The following is a 24,582-nucleotide window of genomic DNA, read 5'->3' as shown; positions in this document are numbered from 1 at the left end:
AAAATTATATCTGTATGCAAAGAAAAGTAGAGAATTTATGTTTTGAACATTTCCGTCTTTGGTAGCGCCATCTAGCATCTAAAGCTAGAAACTACTTCACGCCAAACTTGGGCGATTCGCCGAGAGATGGCGCCCCCTCTGTCGGTATTTTCATTTACTTAAAAATACTTGATATTAGGCAATTATTAGTGTACAAATCAACAATTAAATGTTGAATTATAATAATTAGGATGTAAAATTATATGAATATGCAGAGAAAGGTAAAAAAATGTGAATACATGTGAAAAATTAGTTCGGTCGCCGCCGCTAGATGGCGATACCGAATTCGTGTCCATTAGCTTGCCTATATGCTCTTATAATAAATTTAATGAATAGTAAAGTATAATTATTAACAATAATGGTGCTGCTCATTGTTCTGAGGCGATGATGCATCCCATTCATTACTTAAATGCTGGTTGGTTAGCATAGTAAAGTGTGCAGCATGTTCATTGGAGAGAATGATGATGGTGTGTTTTTAAAATTGAGTTTTATTGTGTCGCACCTAATATGCATTATATTTTGATTCTTCTATTTTTATTTGCTAAACGTTTTTCCAGAGGTTAAAACATATGTTAACGAAACATGGTGGTCATTCTTTCACGTGTATTTAACAAACAATTAAATTCTTCCAATTTTGATCCGTCGTTTGCTTTCCAAAGGGGGAGAGAAAGGGACGGAAGGAAACAACTGGCGCGCTTAGTCTAAAACCACTTTTGCATTTGGTCCTCTTACTCCGTACAAATGGAATTGCATTCGTTAAACTTTAATATCTACATAAATAGTTTGCGAACATTGTTTAGATGCACATTGGTGCGGAGATTGCAATAATCGCAACGTTCAACGCTCGTAGATTTCTTTATGTCAATTGTACAGTCCTTTGAAATGCAAACAAAGGAGAAACATTATCACTTCTTATATACCTATACACGCTGTATATATTTATATGTACAACTACATCGTGAATTCAGCTCGTTCGGACATTCGTTGCGCAGCTTTTGGCACACTCTCGAAATCAGTACGATTATATGTATATTCAATTCTTTGCAATCCTGCTTTAATCGTCGTCAGATTCCTGTTTATTTCTAGTGGTTTAAAAATTAATATGTACAAAATCGTTTTTTAAATAAATTATTACATTACTTTTGTTCCCTATATTGTGCTCGTCTACAATTAATAAAAAAAAAACAAAAAAAAAACGAAACGATTTTTGAAATGAATGTACAAATTATGCTCAGTTATACGAATCGTAATATTGAAATTTGTGTAAATTTGGATGAAAAGAAGCATGAAAAGCATGTCAAGTTGTTAGAAAATAATAATGTTTCGTATGTTGTAAATCAATTACATCAAACATCGTGTACTATATAAATTACTCCACGTCCTATCCATTGTCATTTTCTGAACACTGATACCAACGGATCGTTACACTCGTTTGAATTAAAACTCACGACCTCTTTGTAAATAAGTCTGCCACTATTCTTTCGTACGAAACTATTGCACAACAAACACAAATCACGAGTTCCTATACACCAATGTTGTTCGTTAGATTTCATATCGATCCACTATCCAAAATATTGAACATTCCTTTCAGCTACTTTGTACGTCTAGAGACTTTCGATTGGTTTCTCTTGCTCGACCTTCTCTCGACTTAGATCTAACGGGCAGAGCGTTTCAAAAACTGATTGCACATTAAAAGTTACAATCAGCAATTTGTACAATTCATCAAAAATTTTGCAACTTTCACCACGGTATATTTCAACAGTTTGGAATCTATTTGGTATAAAAATTTGCGCTTGCATCGTTCGAAAATTGCTTGAACATTGAAATTTTCGATTCAGCAGCAATCGTCGAATGTGAACACAGTTGCCGGCTGCCCGGCTGGATAGCCGTGTTTAAGTTTTAGTTAAAAATTAATGTACAACGATCACATTCTCCGCGAATCACGAGAAAGAGACCAGTTTGCCCTCGCAACGTTACATTAAATACTAAGTAAATGATCGGCGCGAAAAAAAATGATTCTTGGCGAATGATTAAAATCGAACGGAATAAAAAATATATTACAAAACGTTGTTCTCAACGATCTCGCAAAAAAATTGTTTCACCAATTGATACACAACGCGATGAAGTTTTTAATGGGACGTTCGTTGTGTTCATTTGCAATTAATGTCTATGCTTATGCGTAACCATCTTCGTTTATGACAAGAGCCACATTTTTGTTTAATTAAACAAGCCTTTCATCCTTTAAATTTCTAACGGGGAATAGTAAATCTGTCTTCGGTTTATCATAAAACGATTCTCGACTTCTCCTTTCTGTTCTCTATCCTTTGGAATTTTAGAAGTCGTCAAACAACGATCTTCCAATATTGCGACACGTAAACGATTCTAAAACGTAAACGTTTCGCTGTCGTCGAAAGCCAGTTCGACACCATTTGATTCATAAAAAAATAAGGAATCACATTAAGATATTATTCTAAGCGGGTAGGAACGATAACAATGTTTTCTGCAAAAGAAAACAAAAAATTGCTTAAAAATATATATAAAAAAAGGACGAAATTTCGATTCCTTGGTTAAAACTAGAATATGTATATATATACATTTTCCACTTCCTACGAATTCTAAGACGAGTAAGACTTATTTTTATACAAGTAGCAATGGCGTCCAGCTATTATCAATTAAACAAAATGGACTCTCGCTTCAAGAATGTATACAACGGCGTGGCGTCGGAGACCTTCCAGTCTGGCGAAGTTGAAAGATCTATTCGAGGGTCAAAATTAGATCGTCTCCTTCTAATCTCATTCCCTGAGAGACATCCAGCGTTTTGATCTTCCCTGCTTTCGACGCCTGCACCACCATCTCCATTTTCATGGCCGAAAGGACCACCAATGGTGCACCCTTTTCAACCGTGTCGCCTACTTTCACTCTGATGTCAATGACTGTGCCAGGCATGGGTGCTCCAATTTGGTTTTTGTCACCTTTGGCAGCTTTTGGATGCACGTGAAGCTCCTGAATTCACAGAATACAGAAGAACGTTGTTTTCAAGTACATACATGTCGAGAATAAATACACATCAATTTGACTTTTTTATTTACAAATATCGACTATAATTTTACCTTGACGGCTTCCTTATCCTTAATGAACACAGATCTGAGTTGTCCGTTCATTTCGAAGAACACTTCTCGTTCTCCCTGAGGCGTGAGATCTTCAGCGACGGCCAACGCTTTGAACGCCAAGGTTTTACCCTTCGCGATCGTTACGTCGAACTCCTCGCCAACCTTTGGCCCCGTCAAGAAGAACCTGGTCTCGAGTTTGTCCACTGGTCCAAAGTCTTCTCTAAATGTTAGGTACTCGTTCGTAACTTCGGGGTAGAGAGCCGCGGACATGACGTCTCTGTTCGTGACGGTTGGATGAGATTCTTGCAATTTCAACTTCAATGCGTCGAAGTCTAATGGTGCCAAACTTGCACCTGGCCTTCCCTTTATCCGGGGCATGTCTTTCAGTACTTTCGATCTGCAACGTGAAATTAAATTGGTATCAGAGATGCTTAACTTAGGAGTTGCATACCCTTAGAATTATCAACAAGTAAAACTTTTTTTAATTATTGATTAGCATTCCGTATTGCATAGAATATATTATAGAATACGAAAAGAGCTAAAAATTGATGAAATAAAATCAAATAGAGATACCTGAGAGGCTCAGGGAACCCTCCGTAGGGTTCACCAATGGCACCTTGCAGGAACTCTACAACGGATTTAGGAAAGGACAATTCCTCAGCCTTGTTCAGGACGTCGTCAGCCTTGAGCTTATTCTGGACCATAAATTGAGCCAGATCGCCGACAACCTTCGAACTTGGAGTAACTTTGATGATGTCACCGAGCAACATGTTGGCTTCTCTGTAGGCTTTCTTGACATCCTCGAAGAATTCACCCAAACCGAGAGAGTAGGCCTGGAACTGTAAGTTCGTGTACTGCCCTCCAGGAATTTCGTTCAAGTAGACGTCTGCGTTTCCGGATTTCATCGTGGTGGTGCACTCGAACGGAGCATATAGAGTTCTGGTTTGTTCCCAATATGCAGAGTACTCCGAAACATCTCTGAGATCAAATTTGGTATCGTTCGGCGTTCCTGTAATTCGTGAAAATATTGTTAGAAATTTGATGTGCATATAAATTAAATTGAGCTAATGAGAATTTTATCAGTGGTTTTGGTTAATTATTCAAAAACGAAGCACCATGTGCTTGCAACATGTTTATCCCGAGACAAAAATTGTATTAGATTATCTTACCAATAAGAGCTGCGACCACGGCACCCATGGAAGGTTGACTGGTCATTCCAGACATACTGTCAACGGCAACGTCAACAACATCGGCTCCGCTCTCCGCGCAAGCCAACATCGATGCCACTCCAGCTCCAGCGGTGTCGTGAGTGTGAATGTGCAGTGGCACGTCAGGATGCTTCTGCCTGATCGCGTCGATCAGCAATCTGGCGGCTTTCGGTTTCAGGAGACCCGCCATATCTTTAATCGACAACACGTGAGTTCCCGCCTTCACCAACTCGTCCGCCAAATTCGTGTAATACTTCAGGTCGTATTTAGTCTTGGTTGGATCACTGACGTCTCCCGTATACGAAATTGCGGCCTCGATGATACCGCCTGCTTTGCCTACTGCCTCCATACCTGAACAATACCACGATTACGTTTACTTCCATTATATATACAATACATATACGTTCGATCTTTCTAAAGTGACTCTAGGATTTTAAAATAGTACTCCTAGAGTCCCCATTATATTCTTAATAGAAACATTTCACTGTTGCAATTCAAAATGTTTACACCTACCAACGATCAAATTTGGTAGATAATTCAACGAGTCGAACACCCTGAAGACGTCCATCCCAGTCTGCACAGCCAGCTCGCAGAACTTGAAGACAACATTGTCCGGATAGTTGGTGTAACCGACAGCATTGGCACCCCTGAGGAGCATTTGGAAGGGAATGTTCGGTATGGCTTTCCTCATGTCCTCCAAACGTTCCCAAGGGCACTCGTGGAGGAACCTCAAGGCGACGTCGAACGTAGCACCTCCCCAATTTTCCAAAGAATAGAGATTGTTGAAGCTCTGGGCGACGAAGGGCGAGATCGTCAGCAGATCGTACGATCTCACACGAGTGGCCAGGAGAGATTGATGGGCGTCACGGAAAGTGGTGTCCATCAGAAGCAATCCTTTGTGTTGTCTGACGGCCTTCGCGAACGCTTCCGGGCCTTGCTCCTTGTATATGTGGCGAAAGCCTTTCGGTGGCTCCTTCAGCTCTAGAAAATTCGTGGAAATTCTGTTTGAAAATTTGAAGCTTGGAGAAATTCTGGACGATCCCCGCATGCAGTTATTAGTGAGCGTAGGCGCGGAGATTCTGAAAGAGAATAGAGCCCGACAGAAAATATCCGTTACCTTTATTTTACGAGACATGCACAAAATAAACTCCATTTGAAAATCTCTCGCGCATATTACAATGAAAGTTCACTTTGATGCTCGAGACAAATTTATTTCGTTTTCATAAATTGACCATTAATCTACTTAAAAAAGAATTAAATTGAAACCAACTAAAACTCTAGAAAGCGCCAGTTGTTAATTTGTAAAATTTTAGTCGTTTTGCTCAAACTTCAATTGTGTCGTAACTTGCATTATCAAAGTAAAAATGAAGTCTCTTAAAGCAAAGTAAAAATTAAGTCTCTTAAAATAACGTAAGAGTGAAACAATATAACGTAGGCATACCTGGCAAGTCTGTATCAACGTTCTCTGCTGCAGCTGCAAGCTTAGCAAAGTCTAAAAAAATTGCCAAACGAAAAGATAAAAGCATGCGATAAACAATAAGATATAATTACCAGTGGTACATTATATCTATAAAAACAAAAGACGGAGATAGTTATTTAACAGGATGTACGTGATAGAGAAATAACACTTTGAACTATAGAACCCTCTAGTCGAGTGGATGTTACAAATTAATAAACACAAAGAGGAAAATTTCACATTACAAATATATTCCATCGAACCATGTCCGAATAAAAACATAAAATTATAGTATCTAAAAAACCTAAAATACCATGCCGTGTTAAAAAATAATGAATTTTATGGTTACGTGTACAAATATGAAATATATGTGTTCGTTTAATGGAATTTCGTTGTCGTAAAATTTTGAAAACACCAGCAGTGATGTCACATAATGTAAACCCATTGTAATTGATACCGAACCCAATGAAAAAGCATGAAAAATTATTTTATCAAGTTAATAGGGTGTCTACCGCGATTCGTTCTGGCAACATACTTGAAATTCTAAACATATCATTTCTTTTTTACTGTAAAACAAATTTTGACTACTCCGTTATAATTCATAAATCTATTTTCTACATTCTAGACGAACAATTTAGGAATAATTAAAATTGGAACCAATAGAATATTTAAATTGGAATTGCAAAACTAAATTTACAAGAAAAATTGACATGAAAAACTTGATGAATGAACGCCATTAATTTTGAATTAATTATTATTTCATAATGTGATTTAAGTATCAGTTTGAATTATGAATGTAACAATGTAGTTAGAGATTGTTATTACATGATATTATTGAGTTTTACGATAAGTAAAAGTTGTGTTTAAACAAATATTTATACAAACTCTAAGCGTATCGTTTGAAATATGACGCTTGACCTTTTGAGATCTACTTTTCTCAAATGCTCTCAATAGGTACAAATTGCAAGTTATTAATAATTTATGATACTGCCACGAAGGTGATGATTCTCCATGAAATAATGTTATTTCGTATGAGATTCCTGTTAAATCTGAGTTAAATGACACAAACAATTTAATGATACTTTGTATCGGGACCACAAAAGGTTAAAATGATTTAGATCAGTGCTTCTAAAACTACATGTTCCATGGAAAACTGACATTTCATAAAAAATCTTATAAATTATACGTAAGTCCAAGTATAATAAAATACATATTAATGGTTATAAAAATGGTTAAAAAAAATCGTATACTTAAAACTGTTATCTTCATTACGAAGGATCATTTCTTTCCCTTGTTCACCCAATGTCGATCAAGTCTCAACCCGATGGACACTACTATACTATATTTGTAATTATATCAATAAATTATTTTTCCCTTCTACGTCGATTTGTCAGTGTTCCATGAATACAATAAGTTTAATAAACACATTGCCACACAGACGTCGGTAGTGTAGACACCCCAATACGCACGATAAATGAAGTCGAACCCAATTCGCTAACTGTTACATGAAAAGCAGTCCTCCGTGTGCTTTTTATATCACAATTGCACCCAATCACGTTCGTCACGAGCCCAGAGAAAGAGTATATTCGAAACTCGACTACGACGTCGCGGATAAACGCGAGAAAAATTGTTCTTGATCGAAGCTTCGATACCATACCTCGAGCAACTTGGGGAATGTGGGGTTTAATTTCTGCTGGTTTTGCTCCAGTTGCCAACGGCGTGCTTGGACCATTCACGAGGACGGTGCCCAAGTAGTTGAGCAATTTTTGGGCACGATTCTGACTCTGCTGGAACTGGAAGAGCTGCGGATTCTCGTCGATGAAGTAAGTGTCGACGTTCCCGTTGAGGAATTTCTGATTTTCCAACACGTTCAGCAAGAACGGGATGTTTGTTTTTACACCTCGGACGCGAAACTCGCGAAGGGCACGGTTCATCTTCGCGCAGGATGACTGTAGGTCGGCTGCGTGGGCGATTACCTGAAAATAAAAGACGCGTTTTGTATTAATACCGCAAGCAAATTACCGGTCCAGTTACGGGGTGATCTAACAGAGGTGAATCTGAAACTGAAAATTGAATTTTGAATAGCGAGGTATTTATCGAATAATCGTGAGGTATTTTTCTATCTATTTCAATAGCTATCGATTGGAACAATTCAAACTTAATATCTCCGACATAATGAAACATTTGTGTTCGATTAAACATTCGGGTAATAGGACTTTTAAGGTTGGATTATGTATATGTGTTATATGTCTGTGCCTATGTTAAACAGGAAACCAGTTGAGGATGACTTTCGATCATCGAGGAAGAGAATGAATATTTATGAGGCAAGAGCAAAAGAACTTCACAGTTGGAAACGTTGAAAAATGCATTACTTTGCGTAAAGGCGATGTCGACACCAAAGGAACGAAAAGTTTTGGTTTCTGGAATAATTGTGTTTAATAAATATTGTATTCATTTTTCAATTTTTAAACACCCCGAGCTTCGAAAAATGATAAAATTAAAAATGAACAGTGCTTCGAGATACTAAGCTTTAACCTAGACTATACATAAAAATAAGTTTCTTGATTCTCGCTACAGCCAAGTTCGATTCTATACGCAAGTTTACATTCTACGTTACCTTGACGAGAAGAGAATCGTAGTAAGGTGAAATTATGGCTCCAGCAAACGCAGACGCGCTATCCAATCGAATGCCCATACCTTCACCAGAACGGAACACTTCGATTCTTCCTGTGTCTGGTTGGAAGTTCTTCGCAGGATCTTCCGTGGTCACGCGACATTGTATGGCGAAACCTTGAGGAATGATTTTCTCCTGTGTCATACCCAGTTCGGGTAAGGTCATACCCTCGGCAATGCGAATTTGAGATTGCACCAAGTCGATTCTGTAACAATTTTGTTTCTCTTTAATTGTTTCAATTGTTTTATTTAATTCGAAATGAAATTGCATATATTTATTTTATTAATAAATTTCAGAAGAAGAAATAATTAAACAACATTTCTACGTATTTTTAGAGTACGTTTTGCGTAAATGAAAGTTCTTATCTCTTTTCTTAGATATTTGCTGATAGAAATCCTCAACAAGGTTGCGGATACAAAACTTTAATTACCCAGTAATTTCTTCAGTGACTGTGTGCTCCACTTGAAGTCTAGCATTGACCTCAATGAAGTAGAAGTTTCCGGATTCGTCGGCCAGAAATTCGACGGTACCAGCGTTCGAATAACCGACGTGCTTCGCCAATTTTACAGCATAGTCAGTCATCTTATTCCTAGTCGCTGGATCTAACTTTGGCGCAGGTGCGATCTCAACGACCTAAAAATTACATTATAATCGTCAGTGCGCTTAGAATACATTTCACGGTCGGCTATTTACCGCGACGGAAACGAGGTCGTTGTTCTAAATGACTTTTGCGGGGTCCACTTTGTTCTCTACGTAACGCGTCGATGATGATTTAACGAGTGGATGTTTTCGTTCAGGCATTTTCTAACTGCGCGCGTTCTGAGCATTCGCAACGTTGGCCTCGTTCTGTGAGAAATATACACGTGGAGGCAGTTGAAACTACATGAAAAAGTACGAGTAAAAGAGAATCGATTCATGTAGAATTATTCAATTCGAATACGTGGATAATTTCATTGCAGCTATTTATTTGGAGTAAAAAGAATTCAATGAGGCGCCTGGAAAACTTTGCGAATAAGAGTAAATTATCTATTAGAAAATGTTCACGTTGACATTTCGGGTGCGCTTAGGTTCGAATCAAATTAAAATGCTTGATTTGATTAAGATATCATGTAACAAGATTGTATTCGTGTAACAAAAGTGGTAGAAATAAGGGAGTTTGTGAACGACTTTAATTAAAAGGTACTTAGCCCCCATCGTGTACTGACCTTTTGATGACGACGTTGTACGGAACAATCGCGTTCATAAAGATGAACCACGTTGCCAGCTTTGTCGCCCAATAGTTGGACCTCGATGTGCCTCGGTCTCTCGATGAATTTCTCAATGAACATGGCTCCGTTTCCGAAAGCTGCTGCTGCTTCCGACATGGCACGTTCAAACATTTCTCGCACTTCCTCCATCTGCCTCACGACTCTCATACCTGAAAAAATATATCAACTAGTTAGTAATCCACGTATTACGCGATAACTGTAGAAGAATACCATTAAAGTCCATTTTATCTTGCGTGGCACATTTAAGGATTTCCATTAACTAAACTTTTCTTTATGAATGTATTTACTACAATTTCAAAGAAAATTCATCTTTACCGGGTTAAATCGTTATTATAATTGTTAAACATGTTAAACAAGAAATCCAGGTCGCAATTTGCGTCACCGTGTCAAGGTTTAGAATTCCTAATGAATGATGTAGTTATTGTCGAGATTTAAATGTGTATGTAGAGTATTGTAATGAAATTATTCTTTATTATTTTGTGAAAACTCGTAGGAACTTTTTTAAACGAATGAAAATGGGAAACGAATACTTTGTAATAGTCTGCACAGTACATTTCGTATTACATGTTCGTGAAATATTAATGTATATTATAATAAACACTTTAATACATTGTAATATTTAGTACATAGTATATACACGCAAAGAAATTTATTTAACGAAAAGTTAGCCATCTTGGATGGCTTGTTGATGCGATCATTAAATATATTTTCCTAATTTTTAAAGTGGACTGGTTAAGCTGAATGGCAATCTATTACGGAGTATTTCTGACAACTAGAATTTTCCTTTGTGAATGTGCATCGGTGTAAAAGAAACCGGAAACAAAAAGAAGCTAAAAATACAGAACCGTGTACATGCGACATTATGCGTCTAGCGCATTAACCTACTTTTTAATTCGAGGTAGAAAATGCACATCAGGTGAAGCAACTGCAGGTAGCCTTCGACAAACTTCAGAAAATCACGACATAATAAATGCGAATAATTGCTTTAAATATTTAGGACGACTTTTCATTAATACACTTCGGGTAAAATATCTTTGAAAACAATCATAAACAAAAATGTAGGATATTCGTTTCTTTTGCTATGTTTAATCATAAATTATGTCGATCATAACACTAACACACGCAATACACATTTGGCAATATGGTTTATTCTCAATTTCCGATTCATTCTAATGCTAGATTTACGAAGATTTTTAATCTCTTCACGCTCTTGGTCCCATGTAAATTAAGTATGCCAGCTATTATTCTTTAATTCTGAATAATTTCATAATTCAAGGCAAGAAAGGAATACTTGTATCAGAAAACACGCACAAACTGCGTTACCCTAAACTATAATTGTTCGTTATATAGGCAATTAACGTTAAAACACGCTACCTCTTCCTCCGCCCCCGTAGGCGGCTTTGAAAATGACTGGAAGTCCATGTTTCATGCAGAACTCCACAGCTTCGTCGGACGAGGTCACTGGTCCATCTGTGCCCGGAACAATTGGCACTCCAGCACCTATCGCAGCTTGACGTGCAGCTACCTAATGATTTGTTACAAAAGACAACGATTGTCGATCAATGTAAAAGGTTTACTAAAATTCGGCTTTAGGATTTCGTTTCTCCTATATACTATATAATTTATGTATTTCTTATTGAAAAATAAAATTCTGAAGCATACTATTTAGGTGTAGAGATTGTTGTATACCTTGTCTCCCATTTGCTGTACGACTTTCGGACTGGGACCGATGAATCTGATCCCAGCGTCGATTACCGCTTGTGCAAAATCTGATCGCTCAGAGAGGAAACCGTAACCTGGGTGAATAGCGTCGACGTCGTTTTCTTTTGCGACTCTTATGATTTCTGGAATATTTAAATAAGCCTGAACAGGTGGAAGTCCCTTGCCCACCACGTAACCCTCGTCTGCCTTTTGTCTGTGCATCTGCATCTTGTCTTGTTCCGAGTAGATCGCCACAGAGCGAATTCCAAGTTCGTTACATGCTCGAAACACGCGAATAGCGATTTCACCTGAAATAAACACATAAAATTGTCTTTGTCAAGGAAATTGTCTACGAATTCTTCCACCCTTACGCTTTATCGACCGACAGGGTTTGGACATGTAGTTAAATCTAATATTTTTCATTTTCAATGATTCACAATATACATAATATTATACAGTCTAATCATTTTCTAACAATACCTATCTCTATTGTTTTGTAATTACTGATATACATATTCGATTACGCACAAGTATAATCTACGTATCGAAAAATTGTATTTTTCCAATCGGTATTTACTTGTAACATTGTGATATTATCTGTTTATTATCAATCGTGTACGTGTCCAGAGATCGACGCTCTACTTGTAAATATTTTTCCGCTCAATGACAATAAGATAATCGAATTTTGCTTGGTAATTTTCGCGTCACTTGAACACAAAGTCAACGTATTCCAACTTTCGTGTCATCCTACGGAACAGCATCGCTCGTTGTTTGAAATATGCTAAAGTTGTCGTGTTTAGTGCAATGTTACTTCAATGTACACCAGCTTGATTCTTTGAAGGCCGCTATACACATAGAGATTATAATTATTATGACAGAACTTTGGTCTGCTGCAGTTATATAAGTACACGGAATAAGATCCGTGTTCATGTGACATTTTTTTTTTATTTCGAAAACAACCTCCACAAGAATTTATTACAATCTTTTATGTCACGAATAACCCTGTGTAAAATTAGAATTGATGCTCGTGAGTTGAAAGACCAAATTAAAAATGCAGCTAGTCATGGCAAGCATCGTTGTAATTAATTTTAATGGATTTTTATGATACTTGTATTAACTGTCTGCCTATGTAAAATTAAAATTGAGATAAATAATGTATTTCTATTTTATTCTCGAAATAAAGTTTATATTACAATGAATGAACCTCTCTTGGTAATCCAAACGCGTGGGTGAATACTTTTGTCAGTAAGTTTCTATGTATAAATAATGTAGGTTATTTGAAACTGCAAGATTATTATCATCATTCGGTATTGATAGTGTTCTATCGAGACAAATATTTGCTTATCCGCAATCCAGTAGTCGATTCTGTGATGTTAACGATTATCTCTTCGAGGAATTCGACTGGTCATTTTCTGCGTGATTAATTTGTTTACCTTTAAATTAAATTGCTTTCGAATTAATCCTCCAAACGTAATACTATTTTCATGTTGAGCAACAGGTAGTCAAACAGGTCTATCTGAAATGACTCATGTGAACCGAAGAGGGAATTCATGCTATTAAAATACATCTCCATACATAAAATAAATGCGATTAGATTCTATTTATGGAACCGATACTACTATAATTGTAACAGAGATCGTGAAACATTTTCCTCGAGGGCAATACAATACTGATTTTTATTATTTACTTCACTTTGAAAACCAATGTTCAATGAAATTTTTATACTACGACGTTGAGATTCATGCAAAATTATTATACATAATTTTGTATACACGTTAAGGTTTGTCTATCCGTGGCTGTAATGTTCAATCATGGAATCAGAAAGTACGTTGGAAATGTAACAGATATCATTGCAATTAAATACACCAGACAAGAATGCACCCGAGTCGTGTTACTCATGTTAAGGAATACGATGTAATTAAGTAGAGTGGTCGCTTGAGTGCTATATCCTAAAGTAGAAAAACCACAGTTTGATTCATCTCGCGGCCTTGTTCCATAAAATATTACACAGTGCTTTTGAAGGTAGAACCTGTAAGATTTATGATCCTGAACGTGTTCTGTACTAAATACCAAAGAAGTTATCTTTGGAGACTGAATACATAATCGAACGATTGTTGCATTCACTTTTAAAACATTATCGAAATTCATGAATCCTGACCGGATCAAATTTTCTTTAAATTTTCTATAATTTTACAGAATTATGCTATTTAGTTCCTTAGTAAAAAGCACTGTCGTCCACATGTGGGTGACGCGGCGATCAACGTGTTAACGGGGAAAATAAACTTGGATCGATTTTATCATGCAAGCTGCACCAAGTAGAAACTGACGCTAAAAGACGATACTGGGATGATATGTTATTCCATTGATTGAAAATTAATGGATATCGTTATCGAAGCCAGACACAACTAAATGAGCGTTATCATTCGTCTTAGTTCGACAAATCAAGTCTGCTTCTTGTGATTTACGCCTTTTACGTTCGCGAGGGCTGCCAGAGGTCGTGAATAGTTATATTCTGTATAATCGAACCAAATTTTGTCTTTTAACCTTTTGACTCTTGACAAATGGGCTCGGAGAAATGTTTATATTCGTTAAATTAATTAAAAAAAAAATATCAGCTTAAAGGGGATGCTGAAACGAAACTTTTTTATATTTACAGTTTATTCTTACAATTAGAATGCTTAGTTTACGAAGATAAAATGTATATATTATAAAATAAATATTGTATAATAGCAATGTCATGAGAATGAAAAGAATTGTTAAATGTGACTATATGTCCAAACGCTACTGGTAAATTTATTAAGAAAAACTGGTGAAAACTCACCTCGATTGGCGACGAGGACGCTCCTGATCGGCTTGAATTCGACATCGTTGCCAAAGAATCTCGATGCAACTTTGTACACTTGCAGCACGTTTCTGTGCTTGATCAGCGCAACTCTGGCTCGCGAGGAATACATTTTTTGGCAATGTTAGTTACGGTTATCACCTTTACCGAAACGTGTCGACGGCACTGCACGGGTACGAACTTTTTCTCCGAACGTAAACTTGCAACGGGTTATTGAAAATATATTTCCCGTGTCCGTTCGAGAAGAACCGTGTTCCTCGTGTATTTTTAATACTCGATCTTCTTTCAAGACACTCGCGTTACATATATTTAATACGCCTCGGAATATTCGCGTGAAATATTTTTATCTTCGCGTGTCACTAAATTATTCTGCGACTCGTTACAAAAATATCTCTCTTTCCTCTTGGCGAGCACCTTATTATCACTTCGCGGTAAAAAAACAACTTTTTGTTAATCGATGAACACCGCTGAATAGAACTTGTTCCTGTTGCCGCGCGAGGTTCACCGATTTCCAATGGTTCGATAGGGCTGCAATTCGTTTCTTATCGTTAGTCCGGCGCGGTGCGATTCTCGGGTTCCTGTAACAAACCAAATTTCCAATTGCTTAACAAATCTTGTCACTTCTGTGCACAGAGATACGCAGAGTGTAGCGTTGTACGCGATTCAATCGGAACAAAGTGTTTTTTGTACCCTTTGAAAAGGGTGATTGTCAACATGAACATTGTCCATACAGCAAAATTATGAAGGAAATAAAGTTTATATAAAGTTTTATACAACACAATGTTATAACATTCGTTGTATTAACAATAGAATCAACATTTTTATAATGGACTAGAAATTTTTAGGGGTCGCTCCCCCCCCCCCCCCCCCCCTAAAGACGAAAACGGTCCAAAATAAAAAGATACGTGTGAAATATTTTTCAATGTTCTACACGTATGCAAAGTTTCAAAAAAATCGGAGACCCACACTTCGAAAATATCTTTTCGTAAAATAAAAGCAGCTGAATCATAATCGATTCAATATTATAGGGATCGCTATTAAACTGATTTCTCTGCTTTCAGTCGAGGACAAACTCGGCGTACTGGCGATAACTACGGATAAACGATAACCAAGTTTCATTGCTCATTATCGTAGTTTTGCGTATTTGTGAGCGATTTTTTAACCGGTTTTGTCGAACGATTCGGATTAACTCGACCGAGGGAAGTTTAGAAGAAAATGAATAAAAACAGTGTTGACAAACGTGAGTGGACTTTGTTCATCGGATGAGGTTGATGAACGTGACGACAAATCGTACATTCGAACAACATATCGTGAGAAGATAGGAAGACAAAATAACAGTTTCGTTGAACGAATTTTCGTGTTATCGGCCACTGGGGATAACAATGACTAGGTTGAACGTATGCACAGCTGGTACTGTTTGTCAAAGTCAGTGCAAAATACTGTAACTAATATTCTTACAGCAAAAAATCATTCTGGGCCCTATTCGTTAGAAATAAAATTTATTTTTAGTTAAAATGATTAAAAGGACGTCAATCTAACAGTTCCATGTTTCAGTTGTGGTATATAATACTCAAGACGTCTGAAATTAGTGATCAAAGCATTTAGTATACTGTATTCGATTATGCAACAATCGATGTTTGATATAATCAAATTTGTTGTACTTGAGAATGTTTAATTTTCGCAGATAAAATATATATATATAAGATATCAAAGATATATAAACCGAGGTCAAATAATTACAAAATATTGTTATATCATCTTTAAATCCACAGGTCTATTTTAATTTGGATCAATAAAAGTAGTAGTAATACGTAAAATCTAATCTGCAAGACGATAATAATGTGACAGTTCAGTTAAAACGATAGCAGTGTTTAGATTACTATTATCTTCACGTTACATTCGTGCTTTTGGTCGTCAGATTGAGTCTCAAAATTCTTTTTTGTTTATTTTCAAATGTTTTGAAGAAAAAATTGAAGTAATTGATATAATAGAAAAAAATTGAAAAAATTGAAATAAAATTAATGAATACGAAATAAGACAAAATCTGAAAATAGACAATTACATCGTAGGGATAACGAAAAGCATGTGCACTCAAAACACGCTCTGGTAGAAAAAGAAAATATTTGCAAAGCAGCACCAGACGAAAGCCTGATTAGATCAATCGTAAGTCGCTTTGTAAACGTAGAACAGTTTGAGTCACGAAGAATTTGAATAGCCCGCAGCGATATAGATCAGCAAATGTTACTCGTAACCCGATAACGTCGCCTATGTACGAAAATATTTTGGAGTTATGGCGTTCGATTGATTTGCAAGTTAAATACAATGACGGAACAGATCTGAATACGAAAGCACTCGTCCCACGACCTTCGGTAGCGTACTTTGAATCCGCGAATCGTCTCTGCAGTTAATATTCTTATTCGATACGCGTCTCTTACAAATAAATAAAACGCGGTTAAAGTCTCCTCGAATATATTTGTCATGGTTGCTCACGGAATTTTGCGATAGTACGAATGTTCGTCATTAGACTGCGGATGTTTATGCATTTATGGCGAGCGCAAGTATGAGAGAATGTACGAGGGCATGTACGAATGGAAAAAAATGTGTAAAATATCAGTAATAAAGTATTTAGAAAATACGACATATTTTTCTTTCGATTTCACCGTTATTTATGACAAATAATTCATGTGCACTATCGCAGGTAAAATTTGAATTGAATTACAGTGGAGTGTAAGCAAGGTTTTGGTCACGTAAGCAAGACTAGTGAACGTTCACGCAAGCTTAGGACGCGAATCGATTAACCGAAGCCCATTAAGACATATCTGACATTCGAACCTTAGTAGTTCTCTCAAAGATTATTGCGTAATCCTCTTCGATGACCTTGTCCACGTTTCCTGAATGAAAAACTGCCTCCCAATTGACGCCGAAATCAAGATCGCTATCTCGATCTTGGGTTTATAATTTCATTAAAGTCTTTAACAGCTTTACACTGCAGCCCATTAAGATTTTCCACGTGATACTGATTGGACGACACCAGACAGAAAGATTTACGCAATACGTGTACGCGCGGCGTACATAGATCAACAGTACGTTGCGAGCTACTTAGATTGCGCACATCTTGGGATCCAGCGAACTGATAAGTACACTCGAGGTTATTGAAACGTACGATATTCACTAAATACATATATAGCTTCTGTAGCGTCAACAGCTTGGAATACATCACGCTGGACAATTTTCTCAGAGATAATTGGAGAAAATTGTCCAGGTTTATACATACATAGAACGAAACTCTTGCGTTTTTCTCGTCCGTTCAATGAAAACTATTCAAAAACATGTTTTAATTCCCTTATGCGTGCAAACGTATTTCTTCTTTAAACTCGCATTTTCACGAATACGCTTTACGTATCTGTTCTATTATTATACATATATGTACGTACATATATATTCTGTGCATAACTAGTTGCATATATTACAGTTTTATATTTTACATATGCTCTGCATTTATTTAATATATTAGGTGGTCCCTAAAGTTTAGTTGTTCGTTTGAAACATTTTTTGTAGAATGGAATTTTTACTCTTGTCGCCAGAAAGGTTGCCAATCCCTCTCCTAAGCGAACAGGTCTCGAAAGAACGTATTGCAAAAGAAAGCAAATTGACAGCGAATGTTTGACTCAGGTAGAAAGATGCGCGCGCATTCGATTTAAAAACAAACAAAAAATTATTTCGTGTATAACACGTGTATAGGGTGTCCTAGAATATGAAAACCTCACTTCGACGTAAAGGAATTTGGTACTACACCACCTACACCTCGACGAAACAGATTTGCCATTTCTGAAATAGAGTCTGATGTTTCTGCCAAAATACACATGTGCACAGAGTTGCTCTGTGAGATTGCATTTTATATTTTGCCAAGAAAATTGCAAAGAAATCGTTCGCATCATTTATCTAAAGGCAAACATAGCGACTTTGTGTACCTCGAGTTCGAATTATTGCGTAAGAAGTCGCTGAATATTTCGAATTCCAAACAAAGTAAACAACAAGCAATATTATATAACAACTCGGGAAATAAATCAGACCTTTTGCAAACAAAACCTTTTTTTCGTGAATCATTCGATACTCTGCAAACTGACCAATCATGGTTACCGATTAATCTGACAATTGTGACTCGATTTTCAATATTTTTTTATAGCCGTCAGTAAAAGATATCGACGGGACTTTTACGATTAAATCATTATTCGCAATGAACGAAACAAAGAACATTGAAAAATACTTGGCCAAATAAGAATCGTTGCAGTGAAGGAATAATTCATATCCCGAACGAGGTTGGGTAATTTAGCTACATCTAGACCACACTGTAAGATATAAATTGTATTATTATACAAAGTGAGCCATTGAAACGTGTCGTTAGCCAGCCTTGATCGCGTGTCATAGAACTGTTTGATTAAACGTGACACAGTGAGCAGCATCGACTTCAACCCCTGGGCCCAGATCCAAATTTCGCCACCGTTCTATTCGATGCGTACGCAATGACGAAATCAGAGTTCGATTATTATTTCATAACGTATATGAAAGAATAATCGAAATTACCCCGTGGATCTTTCAATTGTCGAATGCGTGGCTAGACTGTCGGAATCGTGTAAAATATAGCGATAAAATGCTAACGGCGGAGGTCGCGTTTCAGTTCACCTGCTTGAAAAAATATTTTCATTCCCTGTACGGATTCGTGAAATTACCGATTCAACTCTGCTTCGATTACGTCACGGACGCAGCAACAAAATATCTGCGTAATTTCCATAGAATGGATTCCTATATAATGCAAGTATAATTATTCAATACTCGAGATTTTTATATTGTATTCCGATGGTACCTAGTATTCTTATAATTTAAGAAAAAAAAATTAATTTTATTAAACCTGAATCAAAAGAAATGTTGTCCTGTAAACTGCATAGATTTGCTTGAAAGATAATATTCAAAGTAAACTTATTGCAGACGACTAGTCTTCGGTGTTTTGCCCGTTCAGTTTGTCGAGGATTATGGAAAAAGTCTGCGAGCAATCGCGTCCAACCTAGAAACCACACGAAGCGAAAAACTCATTGTATGTCTATATGTATATCGATTACGCAGTTGCTGAACGTCTGCTGGATAATCTCCCGAACTACAAACCTTTGAACTTCGCTGCAAACACTGACCTCTTTCGGCCTTAATTGTCAGAAAAGTAAATGGCACAACGTTGCAAACGATTCGGCATGGCGGACCATGTTGTATTAATGTACTTGAACCGATTTTTAATCAGATAGTTACTGTCTTTCTTTACATATAAAGATTCTGACTTGTTTAAGCAGAACACTTCAGTACGTAGAATATTTGTTGATTCTGATTTCTTCTGTTTATAACCGATAGCGATAATCAATGAAAACATTGCACAATTGCAACGAGTCTATCTCTTCATCGTAGATTACCATTCAGCTACAATTCAAAATAAAGAGTAGTAAATTTAATACGTTATTTTAGATTCAGCTTAGAATCGATTCGATGATTTTTACCCCATGCAGAGGGACTCGTTAATTAATCAACCCCTACTACAACCATTGTACGTCTTCATAAAATCGAAATTGCTGAACAGTCCTGATTGAATTTCAATTAAAGTACACGCGATACATCATTGCGTCACGGTGTAAATTGGCTACTGGAAACTGCGAAACAAGTATCGATCCGAGAGCAGTGGTCAGAAACAGTTGCGTTTAGGGCTGCGTGTAAAAGAATTTTCTCGATAGTGTGCCTTATGAAATTTAATTTCAAATTATTTTTTTATTTTAATGCAACAAAAGTAAACCATAATGTTACAGTTATGTTCCGCAATATAGTCCCCAGCTATTGCTATTGCTGAAGTTCGATACAACGCATTCACTTTTCACTGTCTGTATGGAGCCCAACCTTCAATTTTACTACAATCATATTTTTGTTTGCAACAACGTGTATCATAAACCGCCTTCACACGCGACTACCTTTGTCATCCCAACTTGTGTCACCTCATTCGTAGTTCTCTGCCCTCGTTAGGCGAACGTTGCTACGATACAACGCAGTACAAGTATGTAGTACGATCAACCGTCAGCCATATATATGTACAAGTACGATTAGGATTAACTAGTTCAAAATATATAATACAAAATAGAAACTAAAATAGGAAATTAATTATTTTACAAATGCGTTTCTCAGAATTTCTAGAGTTTTAACTTTTAAACCTTAATACTAAGCACCACGAGTCTAACAAAATTGAGAAACACTGTTTTACTATGAATGCACGTATACTTGAAATCGTTGAAACGTGTGTGACGTCATAAGTCGCATTATCATTCTTATATTCCCTAAGGATGTCGTAACTCCATTAAACGCGATTTAATGAAAGGGAGAGAGAGAGAGAGAGAGAGAGAGAGAGGGGGGGGGGGGAGGGAGAGATATCGATCGTTCATATTAAAAGCGTCGTTGAGATTAAAAAACAGCTGATTTATCAGTTTTTCGAGCTCGCGAGATGTCGAAAACGAAGTCGACGAAAACGGTATTGAAGATCGTTGTAGCCGTGGTCTACAATTTCTGCATCCCCTGAAAAAGGGGCGTTAACCTAATCGATACTTCTAACTGAGAAGTACCCTAACTCGTCCCTTCAAGGCCAAAGATACACATATCCTCCGTAGGACGAACACAAGTTTGAACATTTATGGCAAATGAAAATGTGGAAAAATGTATGAGAATTTGTAAACATTCAAAAATATATAAAATATCAATTCACTTCATTATGTATATCTGAAGAAACATGAATTTGCATAAACATCAGCAATGTATTAATTAGTGTAGACCATGAGACAGTGTCCAAATGTTGTTGTAGAAGCTGTATATCTTAGAGGGCATGTTCTATTCGAAGGACGAGTTCAACGACCTATTACTCAAGGTCGTTCAAGGTCAATCAACGTCAATTAAGGTCAATCAAGGTCAAATAGCAATAAATTAGCGGCTGTACATCTCGGAAAATCGTACTTTTAGAATGGTTATATCTAAATACTTTCATAAATAAAGTGACAATGTAATTACTTTTTAAAAAAGGGAAGTGAATTTTGGGTACATATAAACTATCAATTTTTATTCGAACATATGTACCAACTAAAGCAACGTAAAATACTCGAAGCGAATACAATGAACGTTAAGTGTCAAATGACGCATCGTCACGCGTGCATGCAAATGCAAATAAGGTGGCGAAGTCGAAGTGGCTCGATAAGAAACAAAGACGTTCAGCCGATTTTTGGTCAAAATAAAGAAAATCATGCTGGCGTTTGTTACGGAACAGATTATATAAATGACATGATTACATTGACGTAATAAGCGATGCATATATTCTCGACTAGAAAAACATCATCACTGGGCAAGCTGAACAATAAAATCATTGTGCTCCTAATTTTCCATTTTTCCATTATAATTTGCCACTTTGATAAATTTATAATGAGAATAGAAATTTTTACGACATTTTTAAATAGATTTCAAAATTTTTAATGATAACGAAAGTTTACTACGATTTTAAGTAGATTAAAATATTTTCAAAATCGTAAATAAGAAGAATACGTCAAGTGAAAGCGAATCAGACCCTTCAACGAAATCAATGGAGCACCTCGACGAATCAGAAATCGAACCATCGGTATATCACTAATATTGACATCGAAGATGACGATCTTTGACCCTACATCGAGAGACGTTGTAGATCAACGACCATAGCGATACATAGACTAATTACGTAATCGTCTCAAACGTCATGTGGAGGAAACCGTTTGAGCGGCATTTTGGCTAATAAACAACATTTGATATTCTGGTATTCGATATGCACATTAACGAGCTATGTCAACGAAAAGAAAAACATCTCGAGAATTCTTTATATGCTCTTAACATTTATATCGACTCTTAATATAAATATAAATATTTTCATATTGTATTATTCTTCGTGAGATTCTCCTAAAAAATTTGATTAAAATTTGTAAAATAGGTTTCAACTTTTCCAACCATTGAGTTGAAACGTATCCTGCTGGTTTCATTTTTGTAAAAATGTTTGTACAGGAAATTACGAAAAATATAGAATCCTTCTCGAGACAGATACTTCGCATTAATATAAATAAAGAAACACCTTCATTATTTTTTAATGTAAAATTATTGTTATCGAGATCTAAGCATTTGAAAGTCTTACGTATGCGAACACATGGACACGTGTCCTCGCGTGAGAACGCGTGCGCGCGCATCCACAGGATCAGCTGATTGAGATTTAAATGGCGCGTGCCTGGAGTCACGCCAACAAAGCTTTAGATTGCAAAATGATAAGACTTTTCAATTCCTCTTTTCAAAAATAACCTATTCTGTAAGAAGGATCCACATTTTTATTAGTGTCTTGTACGTTTATGATCATCACAATTTTTAAAATTAAAACGCCATACATATCTAGGATCTTCTGAAAAGTCCAATAAATCCCTTTGTTTTAACGCTTTTATAAATCACGCGTCACAGAGCAAACTTTTTTATTATTTTTCAGAAATGCTTGTATAATTTTCTTCTCCGCGTCTCCCTGTGGCGCCAATAGTTCACGTGCTTGCCATACGCTGAAATAATTACAACGAACAACACTAATCTGAAAGAATCACGTGCAGTTTTATTTTAATTCTTATTTTTACAAGAGGTACAGAATGCCACAACTGCGGTGTACAAGAATTAATATATTTTTTGTATCTATTCGAATATAAATTTTGTATCATTCTTCTCCCTTCAATGACCCTTTCGGACAGGACATTTTCAACAACAACCCCCTCCCCACAGAATACAATTCAATTCCTGCGTTTCAACGTTGTTTCAAAATTATTTTCTTTTCAAAAATATAATTACGTTTAAAACATGTTAATTCAATTTAAATTGTTTTGGAACTATCTAACTTAAGCTCGATAACTATGGAAATAAACTTGAGAACGAATAAATATGCTAAATAATTAGTAGACTTGTATCTGCCTTCAAATTATTAAAAACTACGTAATAATATATATATATTTTTTTTTTGTAGACTAATTTCTTTTCTTTTTTTATATCTTTCTTCTGAAAGGACCTCAGATTGAGAAACGCTGTTTTAAGTTATAATTTCGTATACCCAACGAGTCATAAACCAGAGGGTCGAAACCCATATTGTTTCAAAAAATGCTTACGCGAACAATCTGCGTACTTAATTTGGTAACTCGCAGATTAATTTTGCCGGTGGTGCACAATTAAGTGAGCCTACACGATATTACTAAAAATTCCGCTTGTATTTCATAACACCGCCACAAACGAACAGGTTCGATTTTCTGGGCCAATTTCGTCTGTCACTTTGCACAGTCGCGGTGTATCGTCGGTAATTAATTGTCGCGGCGAAAAATGAACACGCGGAATGGTATTTGTCACAATTAAATAAGACGTCACTGCATGCACGACGTGACACGACAAAATGACACGAAAATTCGAAGAGTTTCAGTCAGTAATTCGTCTACTTACGTTATCGCACACGCCAAAGACAAGATAGACCCGACCCCGTCCGGCTGAAGTCTAAGCCGTACTGAGCGACTTGGAGCGTTGCAGCACCGCGGACTTGTTCTCAGGAACACACGCGTCCGACCTCTACGAAAATAGAGACAAACGCGATTGGTATTATACCAACCTAACGTCCGACCGAATCACAAAATGTGTGTTCTATCAGGCGATCGAGAGTGGCGTCATCTAGCTGACGTTCAACAGAAAATCTTATCAGAACACTCGATTACAGTCAGGCTTATCATGGTTGCATCCAGAAACCCACCGCTTACTAAGCTGTGTTGTGAGCGCTCACGGAGCGGCTGAACCTAAAGATTTTTTCGCTCCAAAACATGGCGACCAGCTCTCTGCAGCCATTAGCTGTTACCGGAGACCTATCGACGGAATTTTGTATCATTTTTATGTTAACGACAAATGGTTATCATTTATACTTTACATTCACAATCTGTTTGACATTGGTTACTGTACCTATTGGTCCAGATTCGCTGTTACAATTCACCAATCTTGCACGCATGTGTTTTTTTTCTATATCACATTTACATTGTTTTGCATTAATTCCTTTACATGTCTGTTTGGCCCCCACTGATCCCCCTGTAGCTCGGGTACCTCGGGATCGCTAAGCCCGTACTGTAGTCATAATCAAACATAACTACAGCCCCTGAGGGATATTTATAAGAGTTAAACGTACTTATTGAAAACACGTCG

At 36.7% G+C, this 24,582-nt stretch overlaps 1 protein-coding gene across 2 annotated transcripts; it reads right to left on the bottom strand.

Annotated features, from left to right (window-relative positions):
* Window positions 1-622: 622 nt before the first annotated feature.
* On the bottom strand, window positions 623-23,982 carry LOC128879543 (pyruvate carboxylase, mitochondrial). Of its 2 annotated transcripts, XM_054128790.1 has the most exons (14): window positions 23,842-23,982; window positions 14,278-14,876; window positions 11,445-11,764; window positions 11,130-11,280; window positions 9,693-9,904; window positions 8,918-9,120; window positions 8,431-8,692; window positions 7,471-7,789; window positions 5,799-5,849; window positions 4,871-5,338; window positions 4,319-4,708; window positions 3,723-4,158; window positions 3,150-3,546; window positions 623-3,042 (listed from the first exon to the last, which is right to left on the bottom strand). In XM_054128790.1, exons 2-14 carry the CDS (start codon window positions 14,408-14,410, stop codon window positions 2,794-2,796), a joined length of 3,591 nt encoding a protein of 1,196 aa, XP_053984765.1. In that variant the 5' UTR covers window positions 14,411-14,876; window positions 23,842-23,982; the 3' UTR covers window positions 623-2,793. The 2 variants fall into 2 exon arrangements, with proteins under 2 accessions (XP_053984765.1, XP_053984766.1); XM_054128791.1 differs by lacking the exon at window positions 5,799-5,849.
* Between the last annotated feature and the right edge of the window lie 600 nt (window positions 23,983-24,582).

Source organism: Hylaeus volcanicus, chromosome 7 (genome assembly GCF_026283585.1).
Source record: "Hylaeus volcanicus isolate JK05 chromosome 7, UHH_iyHylVolc1.0_haploid, whole genome shotgun sequence".
NCBI lineage: Eukaryota > Metazoa > Arthropoda > Insecta > Hymenoptera > Colletidae > Hylaeus > Hylaeus volcanicus.
Note: the sequence above shows the minus strand (reverse complement) of the source record. Positions and strands in the feature narration are given on the sequence as shown.

Bases quoted from the DNA above. Each gene is read 5' to 3' on its own strand.
- LOC128879543 (XM_054128790.1), bottom strand. From the start codon at position 14,410: ATGTATTCCTCGCGAGCCAGAGTTGCGCTGATCAAGCACAGAAACGTG. The intron at 9,121-9,692 runs GTCAGTACACGA...TGTAATTTTTAG, and splicing joins TACAACGTCGTCATCAAAAG to GTCGTTGAGATCGCACCTGC. The intron at 5,850-7,470 runs GTATGGTATCGA...CAATTTTTTTAG, and splicing joins CATTCCCCAAGTTGCTCGAG to ACTTTGCTAAGCTTGCAGCT.